General features: G+C 40.3%; 1 protein-coding gene across 1 annotated transcript; it reads left to right on the plus strand.

The window, feature by feature from the left end:
- Position 1: 1 nt before the first annotated feature.
- Positions 2 to 9,443, plus strand: LOC124258968 (semaphorin-5B-like; the record flags this gene model as incomplete). The annotated part of the gene is made up of 5 exons (XM_046693035.1): positions 2 to 149; positions 3,337 to 3,609; positions 5,898 to 6,095; positions 8,287 to 8,359; positions 9,045 to 9,443. Coding segments are annotated over 5 exons (1,002 nt in total), but the record flags the coding sequence as incomplete, so codon positions are not given.
- Positions 9,444 to 22,422: the final 12,979 nt, after the last annotated feature.

Here is a 22,422-nt window from a genome sequence, read left to right on the forward strand (position 1 = left end):
CACAGGCTGTGGCTGTGGAACACGAATCAGGAAAAGATTGCCTTGTGGTCGAGCAGGACTCAGCTTTTCTGAGCGTATAGAGGATTGCAACTTCCGGGAGAAGAGTACTGAAGAGAGGGTCTGCACCACACAGTGCACCAACCTGCCAGGTAAGAGTTGGTACTGGGTGTATGGGAAATTTCAGCAATCCAATAGAGTGAATCCAACAGTCACGATTTCCATTAAAGTGTATGTCTATCTCAAATGCGATGCCTTTTAGAAAGTGGTCAAATGCAACAGATATCAATTTTGGGATTACCGCTGATTTTATGTGATGGCGAGTGTGAGTGCGAATCCCGGATGGGACTCGACCCGAAAAGGTACTGTTCTCTGTTCTTAACGTAGACAGTGTAATTCCAGATATAACAGATGTTCAATAATTTTACCTGTATTTTGGAACAGATCTCACTCCGAGCAACCTTTCACAAGAAGGGGTGTTACAATATCTAAAAAATAACATCTTTTTAATATATTCACATGCAATAGTTGCGACACAAACAGCAAACAGAGTCAGCGTTTTTTCCAGAATGAAATGTTATTACAATGTACATGGACAGGCAAGGTACAATAACGATTAACAGAAAGTGCGCGTGGCATAATATATGCAGAAGAGCCAGCGTGTAGCCCTCGTCACGAGGAAGACCCAGGGTTCGATTCCCTACATGGGTTACAATGTGTGAAGACCAGTGCTGGTGTCCCCCCACCGTGATATTGCTGAAATATTGTTAGAAGCGGCATAAAATTACACTCACCCACTCACTAACTCACTAAAGATGGGCGTTCACCAGTAAGCTCACACGGTCAGTAACGAGTGTGTCCACTTGAACGTGCATTCTAGCACGACATTGTGTGATACTCGATTCTGATTGGCTGAGAGCTCATCAAAACCGTACTTAAATGGCAGTTTATGACCGCTATTAAAGTGACCGATTCACCGCGTTTGAATACAACGAACTCGTTGACCCTATTCTTTGTAAACAAACATGTCGGACATCGTTTATTTCTATCTCGGCAGCATCTTTGGTGTTTTTGAAGTACTGACTGACTGAGTTTAGTTTTACGCCGCTTTTAGCAATATTCCAGCAATATCACGGCGGGGGACACCAGAAATGGGCTTAACACATTGTGCCCATGTGGGGAATCGAACCCGGGTCTTCGGCGTGACGAGCCAACGCTTTAACCACAAGGCTACCCCACCGCCCCTGTTTTTTGAAGTAAAGAGCGAATTGTTTGAAGAAGAATTTCTTGACCCTAATAACAGTGAAGAAACTACGAAGATGGAAAATCCGCCAGCAGCGCAAAAGCGGCAGTATCTTCAAACCGGGTCCAGATCTACGTATGTTGACGCCGACAACACATGTCGGCCCACACGTCCTAACCTGACCTCTCCCGTCCCGGCCGTAATGCCCAGTCCTTCCATTTCCACCGTCCTTGTATCCCACATAAAACGTGGCATGTTAGGTCTTTTCCAAATTGGGAATAGTAGGGTGGTTATCAACAATTATTTCCGTGAATAAAGTTAGCGGCGACTAAACTTAGAGAGTTCACGGCTTGAATTTGGGCGAGTCGATTGTCATACAGTAGGGGAGATCAATAATTCGTTTGAGAAAAATCAAATAATTGTACTTGCTCACAGTATAAACTGTATTTCTTTTATTTATGTATGCTACTTGTCACAAATACAAGCATTCTGGTTTCTGAAATATAGCATTAATGTTGTTGAAAATGTCTTATTTTGTTCATTACACAACCTGTCCCTCAAAGGGACGATTCCAAGCAATTTCCAGGAAAAAGGGCCCTTCGCGCCTTGCAATTGTGTTCTTGCGCGCCAAACAGTTCGGTTTTAAAACACTTATCAGTCGTGCTTGAATGAAGATAAAGCTACTCTGTTTTCAATTTTGCGGTCCTTTATCGTTGAATTAAGACCACTAAATGTTTAATTTAAATTGATTCATGCAGAAGCCACCATCGCCTTATTGAGGCCAATGGACATTGATGAATGTCTTCAACTTGATTGCTTTGTTGGAAACATTACCATAAGTGACAGATTGTGTTTTTATTGACGTTGCATCGACGAGCAACGTGGCAAAGGACGAACAGAGAATTGTTTACTGCACTTCTTCAGACTCTGAGTGAAAATGACAAAAAAATGTCATGTTGTCTGGTCTTTCAAACCGAAATTTGCTGGCCATATTTCTCAAATATGTCCTCCTTCTTGGAAATTGCGAACATCAACTGCTCGTTTGCATTTTTTTGACCGTGGACTCCTTTTCTGGTTAAAGAAAAATCATTCATAGCATTACCAATATAACGATTCCACGTCACAAGAGCTTTTGCCTCTGGGTATATTTCCTACAGCTGATCTTCAAATCGAAACGAGTGTCGCCTCTGGAAATCCAACACACACGAATGGCTAAAAAAGGTTTTCTTGTTACCAATATCATTCTTTTGATCGAACGCCTGTGTAAGCTGGCGGCCATCCCTTAAAATGAGTGTTTTTCATGATCACGGCTATTTTCTCATAATACGCCCATCAACGTGGACTACTATATCATTCAGATGATTGATACGTTTTCAAAATGAACTGTTTACTTGCATTTAATATGCATATTATAGTCGCCGAAAGGGAAGTTGGGAAAGGCTACGAAAATACGATTAATGTGCAGCAAGTAGGGATGACCGCTAAACAATGTTCTCATTTAGGGACAGTTCATAAATAATGGCTAGGGTGGGGATGGGGGGATGATGATGATTCTTATGGAGAAGCATGTACAATGTGAATGCCCCCCACCCCCCCCGCTTAAAGTTTATGTACAAAGTAAGTGACCCCGCCCTGCATGTCATGTACAAAATCAATGACCCCCCCTCCCTTCCCAAAATGTTTTAGCATATTTTTAAAAGAATTTTATGTGCAAAATTGATGACCACATCCCCCTAGTACATGTGTACAAAATTGATGACCCCCCTGCCTCTCCAAAACAAAATGGGTGACCCCCTTAAAATCATCATCCTCCCATTAATTATGAACGGTCCCTTACACAGAGTTCGTGAGTAAATCTTTATTAAAAGTGAACAAAAATATTACTTTAATTCATTTTAGATACTTAAGTATTGAACATGTTATTATTGGTTGGTGTGGTTAGTAAATCCCTGACGGGGTCCATTCCAACGATTTAGCACCGGATCCAAGAGGTACTGTACTTGAGGTTGACGTTCAGGATTTTGACGGTACCTTGTGTTTTTCTAGTGCTGTGTTGACTTACTTATACTTACTTTTACTGAATATTTATCGTACAGATGGCCAACCAAGCTGCTCTTTATGTTCATGGAACACATGGCAACAGTGGAGGGGCTGTAGTAAAGATTGTGGTGGAGGTTACAGGTCAAGGTCAAGGTCACCATGTTGCTGTGAAGGTCAGGACGTCGAGGACTGTCTGTCGGACTGTGGACTGTCTGAAGAGGACACACTTCAGTCGGATGCTTGTAATGACGTATGTTACAACGGCGGTAGTTTCTCCAACAGCATGTGTAATTGCACACAGGGGTACTCAGGCCAGTGCTGTTCTGAAGGTACATCTTTATGTTTGAATCTGATTAAGCGCTTTAGTGAAGAATCTGACAATGCGCTTTAGTGAAGAATCTGACAATGCGCTTTAGTGAAGAATCTGACAACGTGCTTTAGTGAAGAATCTGACAATTTTAGTGAAGAATCTGACAATGCGCTTTATTGAAGAATCTGACAATGCGCTTTAGTGAAGAATCTGACAATGCGCTTTAATGAAAAAAGTACTGTGTATTTCACTTATAAAAGGACTTGGCGCTGAGAGAAATGTGAAAAACATTATGCGTGGACACATAACAGTTTGAACAAGTACTGGTACTGACAGGTCAAATGTCGTGATTCGGACATCATGGATTTGAACCATTTTGGCCTCAACGTGAAGAAGCACGATTTACTTGCTGAAATCTATGTAAATATCTGTATACATTCTACACTCCACAATGTATGACGATATACGATACCCAGCCTTGGTTTAGCAGAAACAGATTTATGACCAGATAGGTTAATGCTGTTTTGTTAAATGCCCATGCAGATGTTGATGGTACAGAATGCTGTTTTGTTAAATGCCCATGCAGATGTTGATGGTACAGAATGCTGTTTTGTTAAATGCCCATGCAGATGTTGATGGTACAGAATGCTGTTTTGTTAAATGCCCATGCAGATGTTGATGGTACAGAATGCTGTTTTGTTAAATGCCCATGCAGATGTTGATGGTACAGAATGCTGTTTTGTTATTACCCATGCAGGTGTTGATGGTACAGAATGCTGTTTTGTTAAATGCCCATGCAGGTGTTGATGGTACAGAATGCTGTTTTGTTAAATGCCCATGCAGATGTTGATGGTACAGAATGCTGTTTTGTTAAATGCCCATGCAGATGTTGATGGTACAGAATGCTGTTTTGTTAAATGCCCATGCAGATGTTGATGGTACAGAATGCTGTTTTGTTAAATGCCCATGCAGGTGTTGATGATACAGAATGCTGTTTTGTTAAATGCCCATGCAGATGTTGATGGTACAGAATGCTGTTTTGTTAAGTATCCATGCAGGTGTTGATGGTACAGAATGCTGTTTTGTTAAATGCCCATGCAGATGTTGATGGTACAGAATGCTGTTTTGTTAAATGCCCATGCAGATGTTGATGGTACAGAATGCTGTTTTGTTAAATGCCCATGCAGGTGTTGATGATACAGAATGCTGTTTTGTTAAATGCCCATGCAGGTGTTGATGATACAGAATGCTGTTTTGTTAAATGCCCATGCAGATGTTGATGATACAGAATGCTGTTTGTTAATATGCCCATGCAGGTGTTGATGATACAGAATGCTGTTTTGTTAGAGTGCCCATGCAGATGTTGATGGGTACAGAATGCTGTTTTGTTAGAAGTACCCATGCAGGTGTTGATGATACAGAATGCTGTTTTGTTAAATGCCCATGCAGGTGTTGATGATGATACAGAATGCTGTTTTGTTAAATGCCCATGCAGGTGTTGATGATACAGAATGCTGTTTTGTTAAATGCCCATGCAGGTGTTGATGGTACAAGAATGCTGTTTTGTTTAAAGTACCCATGCAGGTGTTGATGGGTACAGAATGCTGTTTTGTTAAATGCCCATGCAGGTGTTGATGATACAGAATGCTGTTTTGTTAAATGCCCATACAGGTGTTGATGATACAGAATGCTGTTTTGTTAAATGCCCATACCCATGCAGATGTTGATGGTACAGAATGCTGTTTGTTAAGTACCCATGCAGGTGTTGATGGTACAGAATGCTGTTTTGTTAAATGCCCATGCAGGTGTTGATGATACAGAATGCTGTTTTGTTAAATGCCCATGCAGATGTTGATGGTACAGAATGCTGTTTTGTTAAATGCCCATGCAGATGTTGATGGTACAGAATGCTGTTTTGTTAAATGCCCATGCAGATGTTGATGGTACAGAATGCTGTTTTGTTAAATGCCCATGCAGATGTTGATGGTACAGAATGCTGTTTTGTTAAATGCCCATGCAGATGTTGATGGTACAGAATGCTGTTTTGTTAAATGCCCATGCAGATGTTGATGGTACAGAATGCTGTTTTGTTAAATGCCCATGCAGATGTTGATGGTACAGAATGCTGTTTTGTTAAATGCCCATGCAGATGTTGATGGTACAGAATGCTGTTTTGTTAAATGCCCATGCAGATGTTGATGGTACAGAATGCTGTTTTGTTAAATGCCCATGCAGATGTTGATGGTACAGAATGCTGTTTTGTTAAATGCCCATGCAGATGTTGATGGTACAGAATGCTGGTTTCAGAAGTGACTGATGGAAACTGCTCCAAGTGTTCATGGGGAGGGTGGGGAGGCTGGAACACCTGCGACACATCCACCAGAAAGGTGTCCAGGGACAGAGAGCCGTGCTGTCGTATTGGACAGAACAACAGAGGGTGTTTTGATGAATGTAAACTTGAAACTAAGGGAGCCAAGCAATGGAAGTCGTGCCCCTTTCTTAATGGTGAGAAAATCCTCAACATTGTGGAGTAGAAACTAAATTATTTCAAGCTTTCAAGCATCAACGTAATATAGAGAGGTAAAATTACTAAAACAGTGATTTGATTCTTTGATGTTAAGACATCCTGCTAGATAATGGAATCAATGTGGATTTAATCGAAAATTAGGAGTCATTGTGAATAAGATAATGTATATATGTAAAGTCTGTTGATTCTGCTTCTGAAACCAACATATTGGGGTTATTTCTCTTATCTTGCTATAGATGGTATAAAGCTTCGGTGTGATATTGCATAGTTACCTATTGTTTAAAGCCACACTCAGCAATGTGTCAGCTAAATGATGGCGATCTGTGAACAGACCAAGCAATCCCGTGATTGGTATCATGAACCTCGATCTGCAAAATAGTGATACGTAAGTCAGCGAGCCCGAAAGGCACCTCTTACGACAGGCATGGGTTGCTGAAGACTAATTCTAATCCGGATCCTCATGAGAGACAAGGTTGGGTTGCTGAAAAACATTCTTATCCGGACCTTAATGGGAGACAAACATGGGTTGATGAAGACCAATTCTAATCCGGATCTTCAGGGGAGACAAGCATGGGTTGCTGAAGACCAATTCTTATCCGGACCTTAATGGAAGGCAAACATGTGTTGATGAAGACCAATTCTTATCCGGACCTTAATGGGAGACAAACATGTGTTGATGAAGACCAATTCTAATCCGGATCTTCAGGGAGACAAGGTTGGGTTGCTGAAAAACATTCTTATCGGACCTTAATGGGAGACAAACATGGGTTGATGAAGACCAATTCTTATCCGGACCTTAATGGGAGACAAACATGGGTTGATGAAGACCAATTCTTATCCGGACCTTAATGGGAGACAAACATGGGTTGATGAAGACCAATTCTAATCCGGATCTTCAGGGGAGACAAGGTTGGGTTGCTGGAAAACATTCTTATCGGACCTTAATGGGAGACAAACATGTGTTGATGAAGACCAATTCTAATCCAGATCTTCAGGGAGACAAGGTTGGGTTGCTGAAAAACATTCTTATCCGGACCTTAATGGGAGACAAACATGTGTTGATGAAGACCAATTCTAATCCGGATCTTCAGGGAGACAAGGTTGGGTTGCTGAAAAACATTCTTATCCGGACCTTAATGGGAGACAAACATGTGTTGATGAAGACCAATTCTAATCCGGATCTTCAGGGGAGGCAAGGTTGTGTTGCTGAAAAACATTCTTATCCGGACCCTTAATGGGGAGACAAACATGTGTTGATGAAGACCAACCCTTATCCTCGGACCTTAATGGGGAGACAAACATGTGTGTTGATGAAGACCAATTCTTATCCGGACCTTAATGGGAGACAAACATGTGTTGATGAAGACCAATTCTAATCCCGGATCTTCAGTGGAGACAAGGTTGGGTTGCTGAAAAACATTCTTATCCGGACCTTAATGGGAGACAAACATGTGTTGATGAAGACCAATTCTAATCCGGATCTTCAAGGGAGACAAGGTTGGGTTGCTGAAAAACATTCTTATCCGGACCTTAATGGGAGACAAACATGTGTTGATGAAGACCAATTCTAATCCGGATCTTCAAGGGAGACAAGGTTGGGTTGCTGAAAAACATTCTTATCCGGACCTTAATGGGGAGATAAACATGTGTTGATGAAGACCAATTCTAATCCGGATCTTCAGGGAGACAAGGTTGGGTTGCTGAAAAACATTCTTATCCGGACCTTGGGGGAGACAAACATGTGTTGATGAAGACCAATTCTAATCCGGATCTTCAGGAGACAAGGTTGGGTTGCTGAAAACATTCTTATCCGGACCTTAATGGGGAGACAAACATGTTGATGAAGACTAATTCTAATCCGGATCCTCATGAGAGACAAGGTTGGGTTGCTGAAAAACATTCTTATCCGGACCTTAATGGGAGACAAACATGGGTTGATGAAGACCAATTCTAATCCGGATCTTCAGGGGAGACAAGCATGGGTTGCTGGAGACCAATTCTGACCCGGACCTACAGGGGTTGCATAGTGACCTACAGTTGCGTCAGTGTTCCTTTTTCAAAAATACAGTTTAAGTTTAGCGAGAACATTAAGTAATAGGCAAACGTTCTGAAGTTTTTCGTTCCAAAGAGTGCGGGCGTTCATGCTTATGTTACTGCTTTGTGTTCCAGACCCGGCCCAAGTTCACGTCATGTACGCTGTCATCGCCTCCGTGGTTTCAGTCATCGTCACGTCGCTGATCTGGTAGGCCTACCTGATACTATTGTAATAGAACAGACATTTTAACATAATTAGTCCGTATGACGCGACGTGAAGGGATTTACTAAATACTAAACACGATCACGCCTATGTAGAAAGTACGATGTGAATCGGGATTCATCTGGAGCACACGTGACCAGCGACGGTTATCTCAGTTTCAACGACGTTGGCATGCTAACAACGTTGCAGACGCCACAATGTTGGTCCACACACAGAACATGAAAGCAGTCAAGTAAATCACACCTGTATGGCTGGCAGAACTTATACCATTAGCCAAAGTAATGATCCTCAAAGTGTCAGCATCAGGAATGACGCTCAACCCACGTGTGTAGCGCACCAGGTCTTGCTCTTTGTCTTGAACACTTTCCTTTGTTCTGATACTTGGTATCAATATCTATAATTTATGATCCCCTTCTTTTCAAGAGAAGAGTATATTTTTATAGTCCTGTGCAGTATATAGACAGTTCGATGCTATTGACATGACGACAAATATACCTTCAGACGTCTTACTGTCTTCAGCAAAGCTGTTACATTTCATCAAAATGGTCAAGCAATATATATATATATATATATATTCCAAATCGGGGCAGTCGAGAACTTAGTGTGGGTGTTTGGAAAGAAACACATTGTCACAGGTATGGACATGGAAAATGTCTTTTGTGTATTGCAGGACTGCTTGCTACTGCGCACATCGAAGAAGAAACAAAGATGGATCCCGACCTTTCAACGATGCTATGGATCTGACGACTAGCGGTCCTGGTGCTGGAAACATTTACACTAACAGTGGGGTCCTGGCAGCTCTGGGGACCTCTGGGGATAGAGATGGTGATGTTGCTGGGAAGATCCAACCAGGAGACGGAGGAATCCGAAGACAAGGAAATCCGACCTTGAATGGAGCTTGGGCGAGAGACATCGCCGGAGATTGTTCCACTTATGAGGATCTCTATGATTCAGTCGAAAACATCTACGTCAATAATTAAATGGAGTAGAGAAGATGAACCCGTGAAGATCCGGGATAGAACTGGACTTCAGCAACCCATGCTTGTCTCCAGTGAAGATCCGGGATGGATTTGGTTTTCAGTAACCCATGCTTGTCGTAAGAGGCGACTAACCCAATTGCATAGATCGATGCGCATGATGCAAAGCACTCGATTGACTAGTCCAGTCTCGAGTATTTACAGACTGCGGCCATACAGCTCGAATGGTGCTAAGTGTGGCGTTAAACAACAAAGAAACACACAAAAAAGAGAAGATGAACTGTGCTGCTTGTAAGATATTCATCTTTGCAACAGAGTGAGTTTAGTTTTACGCCGCACTCAGCAATAGTCCAGCTATATGACGGCGGTATGTAAATAATCGAGTCTGGACCAGACAATCCAGTGATCAACAGCATGAGCATTGATCTGTGTAATTGGGAACTTACTACTAAGCTTGTTCAGCAACATTGAACTTTACTCAAAACATTCATTATCAGTATTATTATGTATGTATGCATTTACATAGGCATTCAGTATAAACTATACTTCGTATGTATATCGTTATCATCATCCATTTTATAATTTTTATATTATGCAAATCTTGACGAGAGACTGCAGAATGATGTACAGTTGATGTCTTAACTGGAATCTCTCGTTTAGCGGACAGTGTTTGTTTGTTTTCGACAAGTTGCATTTTTCAGATCATGTCACGAGGAAATAGGTCAATCTACGTGAGTGAGTGAGTTTAGTTTTACTCCGCTTTTAGCTATATACCAGCAATACCACGGCGGGGGACACCAGAACTGATCTTCACACATTGTACCCATGTGGGGAATCGAACCCGGGGTCTTCGGTGTGACCAGCGAACGCTTTAACCACAGGGCTACCCCACCATCCCAGGTAATTCTACGACCCATAGATATTCAAACACTCAGTAATTTAAAACGATATAATTTAATGGACAGACCGTCACATTCGAATTCAACTGAAGTGGAAGTAAATGTACCAATGGGTCATGCACTAGAAAGCTGAATTTATAGATCCAGTGCCCCTCGAAAGAATCCTAGCCCTAGGATATTTAACTTTGATCCTAGGGACTAGGATAGGTGTCCTACCTTATTCTCGAAAAGTATCCTAGCGCTAGGATATCCTAACTTAGGACAAATGGTAGGTTAGGTTCTGACTTGTCCTAAGTCTATCTTACTGGAAGTCACCATGGCGGTTCTTGTTTGTTCACCAATTTTGACGTTGTCAAACAAAATAACTCGCCTAAATTACATTTGAATTTACAACAGCACACAGTTTGGATAAGTTAAGAGTTTTTTGTGTGTTTATATTATCAATTTATCGGTAATGAATAGACACACTTGTTGCAATGCACATATTCTTTAGATCTACAAAAGAGATTTGTTCAATTCTTACCTATTCTCGGCCTTTTTAATCACAACATTGCTCTTTTCTGTCACATTGCCGTGAAATGTCAATGTCAAGGCCAAATTGATAGGAGAAGTAACTCCTGTTTATTTCCTAGATGAATTTTCAGTTTGTGAGATGACGCATAATGAGAGTTCAAGTCATGATTTTCATTAAAAACAAATAAAATGAAAATATTTTTTTCACATATCTTATTGCTTTTTTTGGCAGACTTTCAAACTCTGAAGTAAAAATGTTATCTCCTTGTCAAATAAATGAATTTTCAAAAACTTCAAAACTACTATAATGTGATGAAAATATCGAATATATTAACATATAACAATACTTTTTTCTGGAAGTATGGTAATTCGAACAAATAGATGTGAAAAATCTCATTAAATATTTTAAATCTATTCAAGTACTAATTCACTCTATTTTTCTGGATACAAGATGTGTATTTTAATTATAACTATAATTAATTATAATTTCTTCTAGATCTACTAAGTCCACCAAAAGCTGAATTTCACTGCTTTCAAGCTTTTACTTCGATTTCTAGTCCATTTATCTTGTAAAACGAGATTGTAGTTATTTTTTTTGTGGAATGATTCATGGGTAATATTTAGGGGAATCCCCAACTTAATGAATGTTTTTCTATCTCACCTACTGAAGAGCTCGCTATCCTAGCAAGGATAGGTAGCTCAAGTTATTACAGGGATAGGGTCGTTTCGAGAATGGGTTTTATCCAAACGGTAGGATGTCCAAACTCCTGTCCTAACTTGTTAGGATCTGTCTTAGCTGGGACACCTTGGAGAATAGGCACCCAGGTTGTTAAGATCTACCACATCGATCAATAAAACCAGAATGATGTAAATGTGATGGGATTTATTATTTCAAATCTGTCCAATGGTCGGGTGTTTGAACTGTCAATTGTTCTATAGTCGACCTCCTGTTGACAGTGCTTTACTGAATTGATTGTTTGTGATAAATATCTAAATTTGTCAATTGGAAGTCTCTATTTTATACGTACAATTTAGAGAAACCTGGTGTGCGAAAATCAGCGTGCTTTACTGAATTGGGTTTCAGCGTGAGGTTTTGAAATATTTAGTCGCCATCAATTCAATAAAATATGTCTCTGATTTTCAAACACACTAGGGTTATCTCCATTCTATGACCCATTTAAAATCGAACTTCCTCGCTCTGCGGAAGACACTGCGTAATCCGGCATGGGACGAGAGGCGAATTGAACTCGTCTGTGAAGGGGCGGTAGGTGCCGTTCGTATTTTTTAACATTACAACATAACAATATTCTGTCCAAAGAAATCAAACTACTGTTTATTCAATGCAATTATGTAATACCCGAGATCTTGGTTTTTCCATCCCAACTCCACACGACTAAAACCAGCCTATTGTTTTGTGTGCCGTGAAACTGTACCCCCCTGGCCACACTATAATGGAATCGTCTGACCTACTTATTTTCTTCGAAGTAGACAGTTACGCAACAGTTTGAAATGGCGGACGAGCCAGTGTTTACATTTTGCGAAAGGTTGAAATTTGAAGTGACAGTGGACAATACTTGACTGACTGTTGAATCTGAACCCTGCAGAATCGAAGAATAGATCCTTTCCTGATCAACCTACGACCTGTAACTCATCAAAGACTGTTGATTTTTATGACCGGCCGATCATGATTTCACGTACTGCCTCCACCCCGGCATGCGACAAAAGAGTCACAGTGCTGCTGCTTAGTGTACATGCGACTAACTTGTGATTCCTTGGAACTTTGTTTCATCGTTTGGGACTGGACTGTGTCCATTCGTTTTCAAAGTAGATGAACATAACAGTGACAACCAAGGAAGCTGGCAGAGAGCAGAATTATTCTGTGAACGATGCAGCGGGATATGATGGAGTATGACTATGAGTGTCATAAATGTGGTGTTTCGCCAGACCCTTAGATCTATCTTGCAAATTTCCCATTCTAAACGGAATTAAATATACCATTTACCAGGTAGGTAAATATTTACTAATGTTTTGCTGCATATTTTGTATAGATAGGGATGTATTTTACAAGGCTTTCTGATTTATATGTTAGATATTGTTTTGTTTATGTTTGGGGCTGTGTATTGTAATTGAGTTTGAATATTTTTATAATAGAAGGTAATATGATAGTGAGGTTCCCTCATAATTGTAGGGGAAAATCATATAACTGTATTTTTCGAGTTTAATAAATGTTTCATCAGCATTTCCATCACGTCTGTTGTGTTGATATTAGTCATGTTGGTGGTCAAGCTGAAGTAGTGGGGCAGTGTTCTATACGTGCGCAGTGAAGCGCAATGAAATCAAACGCATTTTTAATCCAAAAATTTCCAATTGCCTATGTGTAAAATTCGAAAGTCAGCGTCAAAATCCATGGAGTTGTTGTTATGATCCGCCATCATTGTGGTCAAACGGAAGTAGTTCTCACAATAAGATTTGTTAATGCGCGGTGAAGCGGCCCAATCAGATGAGCGTCAATCAATCAGATTGATGCGTCTGATTTTTCTGAACAATTGAATGTAGTATTTTCTTGATTCATGGTAGAATACATGATTGCATGTATTTCATATTATGAACTTACATTCCAAATGCTTTTTACTATTTTTACTCTCTGTAGAGGATGTTTGCTATGAATTTATACCCAACCGCACGATAAAAGAATCGCATCATTATGGAAAATGTGGATTGTATTGTAGAGCACGTGTTAATTTCTGAATGTTGTATGTAAATGATTTGATAGTTAAATGTATCAAAAGATACTTAACACCATCATTAACTTCATTATATCTGGTAAGCCATTTCCACATTTGTTTGCGAAATAAGCGATGTCATCAATTGTTTTAAAGACATCTTGAATAAACTAGCGATTGCTGGAATAAACTTTAAGAGACTTAGAAATCAATACGAGATATCCCAATTATAGATAATAGATATCTACAATAAGATTAATGATATCAGGAAAGTAATGACGGATATGTTGAAGTGATTTAATGATATCCCGAAAAGACTTGCCCATATCGTAAATTAGATTAATGATATAATGCCAGGATTTAAAGATATTATGTGATGTGCGATAATTCATGTTTTGTAATGATGTCAGTTTTCAATATCTGATTTCTTGCAATGAAATACAGATTTTTATAAATTAATTATTGATATCTTGAATTGATGCTATTATCAACGACTTCCACATTTGTTATATATTTTCAGAAACATCGTCTGTAAATTGGTGATTTAATATTTCTAATAATGACGTGATGACATGCGACATTTGTCAGTTTGTTCCCGAGTAGTGCATAACTTGCAGTCATTTTCGAACGGGGAAGAATCTACGGATGTCGCCGGGAATATTTGAAGATGCATGTAAACCATTTCTGGCCATTTTGGGACCGAAAGAATTCGTCTGCGGTCTTTCATTTTACAGATATCTAATACAGATATCAATAATTGATGTCAAGATATCTGCAGAATGATTGATGACATCTTATATTTGATTTCTGAATTCTGTCACGGCGAAAATATACTATATATTGAGTCAAGTTGAATTTTTACCTATATTGATACCATTAATACATATGTCGCTGACCATTGAGAAAAATTGCAGCTCCCTCAAATCATGCACCTATCATTACATCACTTACCAGGTCATCTCACATGTGTTACCTCTCATTACACCACTCATCAGCTCTTATCTTGCTTTCATGTAACATACTTTTAATTTCATCGGTCAATGACGGTTTAACAAGTTTCCGTTTCCGACAACTGGAAAAATATTACCCACTGCCACGGTAACCGCTAGGGTGGGTATTGCAGACAATTTTCATATTGCGATATATTGCGATGCGAAAGCATATCTTGTGATATGTATTGCAATATATTGCAAGAAGTTAATGCTTGAATTATAAAGCAAAAACACAAGAAAAGCACTATTCTTGATTAAGCTTTAATAAAAACTTTTAATTTACTTTACCATTGCGTATTTTACATACCGCGTTACTCTTATCAATAGTTCCATCTACCGTGAACTTTTCAACCCAAAATGCTGCCATACTGAAGCCTCTGCCCTTGTATTTGGCACCACAATAAATTGTTCGTTGTTGGGGGTCGCCATTTTACAACAAACGCGTGACTTCCGGTGTGAAAACGGAAATATCCGAAGATTTCCGAAAGTTACGAAGTTTTCCTGAATGCAAATACCGGTTTTCGATCGACGTATTGCAATACGTATCGTTTTCTATATCTGAACTGGTATATACCGGTAAACCGGTTATTTTGCGCAACCCTAGTAACAAATCCAAGCTCTCCGCCGAGAAGCTGAAGTGCTAACAATCGTATGACGTCATAATATGACGCATGCCGTGCCCGGAGTTCGAAAACCGTTCGATCAGCTGTCTTTGTGTTCACTTTGTACAGATTTATTTTACCGACTTTCACTGCTTTATTTAAGATATTTTATGCATTGAGTGGTTTGCACACTCGGTTTATGCATAATTAAGAAATAAAAAGCAGTTTTATGCTTGTCTGAATATGTTTCACTGATGTTAAAAATCCAGTCGAGAGGAAGACGCCATTTTGTTTCCATGTCATATAGTCGGTAGCGATCAATAACATAAAATATAACGGTGTTTTGTACATTTAACATGGCGTAAGATATAGTATGACCAGAAATTATTGAGAATTTTAGGAATATGTTTAATTGGATATCTAGTATATAAACAACCTTGACCAGCTATCAAGTGCTTGGTTTCATTCAAGAGAGACAACTCCGTTAATCCTTTTCATTAGTTTGTGAAGAGTTATCTCCCTTTGTTTACTTGCTAGCAAACGACATTTTCAGTGATCCTCAAGAATAGATGATTTGAGAAGAGGAAGTTGATTTTAGAGTATTATAACGAGGACATCAGATCAGCTAAAGTGATTTCAAGTAGAACAGGCATCCTTTGTCCACTGTTTATCGTGTTTCGAAAATTATTGCAAATGGATATGGCACCAGGGAGGCGCAGGTAGGCCCAGAAAATTGACTGTCGGTGACAGGAGGCGGCTTGGTATTCTTGTTTCTAAAAACAAACGAAGGAGTTTAGAAAACTTAAGGCTGGATATGATTGATAGAGGAACTGTGGCTGTCTGTAAGGAGACAATTAGAACTGAGCTGCATGCAATGGGTTGGCAGAAAAGTCGAGGAATTCCATCACCGATCATGAAACCTGAACAAAAAGGAGCGAAGGTTGAACTGGTGCTTACAGCATAGAAATTTTAACTGGGACGATGTGGGATTTTCTCAGATGAAAGTTCTGTGTGGCTGTTTCCTAATACACTGAAAGTCTGGACCAAACATACTGAAAAACCCTTGTATCAGCGCCCAAAGTGCAGTCCGGAAATTTAACGTGTGGGGTGGCATATCTGTGTTAGGGGCAACGCCCCTCTGTGTATTTCAGGGGATATGAACAGTGAGCGGTACACAGATATTGTCGAGGGACATTTACTTCCATCTGCTCTCGTGTTCTATAGAATTCCTTTTAATTTTCCAGCAGGACTCACCAGGTCATCTCACATCACGTACCTCTCATTACATAACTCACCAGGTCATCTCACATCACGCACCTCTCATAACATAACTCACCAGGTCATCTCACATCACGTACCTCTCATAACATAACTCACTAGGTCATCTCACATCACGTACCTCATTACATTACTCACTAGGTCATCTCACATCACGTACCTCTCATAACATAACTCACTAGGTCATCTCACATCAAGTACCTCATTACATTACTCACTAGGTCATCTCACATCACGTACCTCTCATTACATCACGCACCAGCTCATCTCACATCACCTACCTCATTACATAACTCACTAGGTCATCTCACATCACGTACCTCATTACATAACTCACTAGGTCATCTCACATCACGTACCTCATTACATAACTCACTAGGTCATCTCACATCACGTACCTCATAACATAACCTACCAGGTCATCTCACATCACGTACCTCATAACATAACCTACCAGGTCATCTCACATCAAGTACCTCATTACATCACGCTCCAGCTCATCTCACATCACGTACCTCATTACATAACTCACAAGGTCATTTCACATCACGTACCTCACATTACATAACTCACCAGGTCATCTCACATCAAGTACCTCATTACATAACTCACTAGCTCATCTCACATCACGTACCTCTCTCATTACATAACTCACCAGGTCATCTCACATCAAGTACCTCATTACATAACTCACCAGGTCATCTCACATCACGTACCTCTCATTACATAACTCACTAGGTCATCTCTACATCACGTACCTCATTACATAACTCACTAGGTCATCTCACATCATGTACTTCATTACATAACTCACTAGGTCATCTCACATCACGTACCTCTCATTACATAACTCACCAGGTCATCTCACATCACGCACCTCTCATCACACACCAGCTCATCTCATATCACGTACCTCATTACATAACTCACTGGGCCATCTCACATCAAGTACCTCATTACATAACTCACTAGATCATCTCACATCTCGTACCTCATTACATAACTCACTAGGGTCATCTCACATCACGTACCTCCTCATTACATCACACACACCAGCTCATCTCACATCACGTACCTCATTACATAACTTACCAGGTCATCTCACGCCTCTCATTACATCACTCATCAGGTCATCTCACATCACGCACCTCATTACATAACTCACTAAGTCATCTCACATCAAGTACCTCTTATCACAGACAAGGTCATCTCACATCAAAGTACCTCATAACATAACTTACCAGGTCATCTCACATCACGTACCTCTCATCATCACACACCAGGTCATCTTACATCAAGTACCTCTCATTACATAACTCACTAGGGTCATCTCACATCACGCACCTCTCATCACACACCAGCTCATCTCACATCACGTACCAGATTACATAACTCACCAGGTCATCTCACATCACGCGCCTCTCATCACACTCCAGGTAATCTCACATCACGCACGTCATTACATAACTCACCAGGTCATCTCACATCACGCATCTCATTACATAACTCACTAGGTCATCTCACGTCAAATTACCTCATTACATAACTCACCAGGTCATCTCTCCACATCACGTACCTCTCATTACATCACACACCAGGTCATCTCACATCACATACTTCTCATCACGCACCAGCTCATCTCACATCACGCACCTCTCATTACATAACTCACTGGGTCATCTCACATCACGTACCTCATTACATAACTCACCAGGTCATCTCTACATCACGTACCTCATTACATAACTCACCAGGTCATCTCATCACGTACCTCTCATTACATCACACACCAGGTCATCTCACATCACGTACCTCTCATCACACACCAGCTCATCTCATATCACGTACCTCATTACATAACTCACCAGGTCATAGCACATCACGCACCTCTCATCACACAACAGCTCATCTCACATCACGTACCTCTCATCACACACCAGCTCATCTCACATCACGCACCTCTCATCACACACCAGCTCATCTCACATCACGCACCTCTCATCACACACCAGCTCATCTCACATCACGCACCTCTCATCACACACCAGCTCATCTCACATCACGCACCTCTCATCACACACCAGCTCACCTCACATTACACATCAATCATTCACCTCACTTCAACAACATCAGACATAAATCATTTCACATCACACACACCACGAACCCATTCATCTCATCTCACATCACATCACTATCTGCCTTTGTATTGAACAATGTTTGCCTCGTATCAAAAAAAGGTACAAAAGACACAGACATGGCGGAGCGATCATGTTTCTTTATACTGCAGACTACAAGATGCTGCTTCACAGAGGAAGAGCGGCAGTGGTTGTAACAAGACCGGATGACCGAAGGATGTAGAGGTGCACCTTCCCCCATGTGGTGAAAAAGGTGTACTTATCACTTGCAGGCGGGGGAGCAGCTCCTAGGAAGTGGAAACCATCGTCAACAATCATCATTATCACTAGATATCTTCATCATCAACAACATAGCCACAACCAATTATCATTATCATAAACCACCACTCAGAAACAACCATCCTAATCATAAGCCACCAGCATCATTAAGAACAATCTCTATAATTAACCACCAGCGTCAACAACAATCCTAATCATTATCCAGCATTATCAACAACAACCATCCTAATCATTAACCAGCATTATCAACAACAACAATCCTAATCATTAACCAGCATTATCAACAACAATGATCCTAATCATAAACCAGCATTATCAACAACAATCCTAATCATTAACCAGCATTATCAACAACAACAACAATCCTAATCATTAACCAGCATTATCAAGCAACAACAATCCTAATCATTATCCACCATTATCAACAACAACAATCCTAATCATTAACCGGCATTATCAACAACAACAATCCCTAATCATTAACCAGCATTATCAACAACAATAATCCTAATCATTAACCAGCATTATCAACAACAATAATCCTAATCATAAACCAGCATTATCAACAACAACAATCCTAATCATTATCCACCATTATCAACAACAACAATCCTAATCATTATCCACCATTATCAACAACAACAATCCTAATCATTAACCGGCATTATCAACAACAACAATCCTAATCATTAACCAGCATTATCAACAACAATAATCCTAATCATTAACCAGCATTATCAACAACAATAATCCTAATCATAAACCAGCATTATCAACAACAACAATCCTAATCATTTATCCACCATTATCAACAACAACAATCCTAATCATTATCCACCATTATCAACAACAACCATCCCTATAATTTGCCACCACCATCGGCATCAACAATTCTTATCATTAACCACTATCAACAACATCGAGAAATGAACATTTACCACAACCATCAGAAATAATCATAATCATAAACTACCATCATTATAATCAACACCTACCAAACATAATCATTAACCACCATTACCAACAACAACCATCCTAATCATTAACCACCATTAACAACAACCATCCTAATCATTAACCACCATTATCAACAACCATCCTAATCATTAACCACCATTATCAACAAGACTCCTATTCACTACCCACCATTATCAACAACAGCCATCCGTATCATTAAACACTAACAACAATGACCAAAATCAGCAAATCGACATAACAGGTCATTATAATCTAAAATAATCCGATCATCGTATTTCTGAACAAATTCCAATAATAACACTCACACGTGAATATGTTGACGCACTTACACAATCGAGACTAATTTCCTGCTCCAATAAAATACAAAATAATAAATGAGAAAATATATGTATACAACACAGCACTCATACCTGCAGCCAGTTCACTGGTAGCCATATAGTTGTAGCCCCATTTGGAACACTTGTCCTGAATGAAGGGATGTTGCAGTTCAAAGGCGCTTTGACTGGCGGCGTTCAAGATAGCACCCACTGTCTGGTAGCTTTTCTCTACTGTCGTGTCTAGTACTGTCTGAAAGAGTATAAGTACAACCGTTTATGTACCACATGAATGTCTGTCTGATCGTAGTGGCCTCTCCCGGCGTATAGTATTAAACCCGTAAAGATCCTGTTTAGAATTGGTCTTCAGCAACCCAACTAACGGGATCAGGTGTTCAGGTTCGCTGACTTGGTCGACACATGTCATCGTATCCCAATAACGTAGATCGATGCGCATGCTATTGATCACTGGATTGTCTGGTCTAGACTCGTTTTTTGAGAGGCCACCGCCGGAATGTTGAGGGTATTAGAGCGGAATAGTGAGTGAGGTCTGGGTATGGATGTGCACACCCCTCCTTTTGACAAACAGAAGAAGAAAATGTGACATATCATTTGGTGACGTGTTAAAAACAAAACAATGAACTGACTTATGCTTTGCACTCTTATTTATTTTTATGGAATGTGACGCTCTGTTTCAACAGCTGTAAGACCCCACCCCGTTTCAAAAAGTTACATCCGAGATCGAACATTACTCACCAGCGCCTGTAAGGCGGTACTTGTTTCATTGAACGTGCCTATGAGGGCAGGTGCCACGTCGAGTAGGAAGCAGGTTTTGCCAATATCCCTTCGTAGCTTGACTGCGAGCTTAGCCTGAAAATAAAAAAACAATTCAAAAGATGGTTTAACTACATTTGATATATTGGTAGCGCTGTGCCACATTCTGTGAGTGAACATGCAGCTGTGGTCAGCACAGTCCACCTTTATCAATGGTTGAGAAAAATGAAACACACGAAGTCAGCGCACAGTGCCACATTGAAACCACTGAGTGATATCAGGTAATGGACCCAGTAAGTTTGACCAGACAATGAATCCAGTGAGTTTGACCGCACAGTGAATCCAGTCAGTTTGACCAGACATGATTCCAGTAAGTTTGACCAGACAATGAACCCAGTCAGTTTGACCAGACAATGAATCCAGTCAGTTTGACCAGACAATGAATCCAGTCAGTTTGACCAGACAATGAATCCAGACAGTTTCAGTTTGACGAGACAATGAATTCAGTCAGTTTGACCAGACAGTGAATCCAGTCAGTTTGACCAGACAGTGATTCCGGTCAGTTTGACTAGACACTGAATCCAGTCAGCTTGACCAGACAATGAATCCAGTCAGTTTGACTCAGACAATGAATCCACTGTTTGACCAGACAGTGAATCCAGTGAGTTTGACCAGACAATGAACCCAGTCAGCTTGACCAGACAATGAATTCAGTCAGTTTGACCAGACAATGAATCAAGTCAGTTTGACCAGACAATGAATCGAGTCAGTTTGACCAGAAAGTGAATCCAGTCAGTTTGACCGGACAGTGATTCCAGTCAGATTCACCAGGCACTGAATCCAGTCAGCTTGACCAGACAATGAACCCAGTCAGTTTGACCAGACAATGAATCCACTGTTTGACCAGACAGTGAATCCAGTGAGTCTATCCAGACAATGAACCCAGTCAGTTTCAGTTTGACCAGACAATGAATTCAGTCACTTTGACCAGACAATGAATCCGGTCAGTTTGACCAGACAGTGAATCTAGTGAGTTTGACCAGTCAATGAATTCAGTTAGTTTGACCAGACAATGAATCCGGTCAGTTTGACCAGACAGTGAATCTAGTGAGTTTGACCAGTCAGTGAATCCAGTGATTTTGACCAGACAATGAACCCAGTCAGCTTGACCAGACAAAGAATTCAGTCAGTTTGACCGGACAGTGAATCCAGTCAGTTTGATCAGACAATGAATCCGGTCAGTTTGACCAGACAATGAATCAAGTCAGTTTGACCAGACAATGAATCCAGTCAGTTTGACCGGACAGTGAATCCAGTCAGTTTGACCAGACAATGAATCCAGTCAGTTTGACCAGACAATGAACCCAGTCAGTTTGACCAGACAATGAATCCAGTCAGTTTGACCAGACAATGAATCCAGTCAGTTTGACCAGACAATGAATCCAGTCAGTTTGACCAGACAATGAATTCAGTCAGTTTCAGTTTGACCAGACAATGAATTCAGTCACTTTGACCAGAGAGTGAATCCAGTCAGTTTGACCAGACAATGAACCCAGTCAACCTGACCAGACAATGAATCGA

Source organism: Haliotis rubra, unplaced genomic scaffold (genome assembly GCF_003918875.1).
Source record: "Haliotis rubra isolate DU_JTF1 unplaced genomic scaffold, ASM391887v1 Scf704, whole genome shotgun sequence".
NCBI classification, from domain to species: Eukaryota; Metazoa; Mollusca; class Gastropoda; order Lepetellida; family Haliotidae; genus Haliotis; species Haliotis rubra.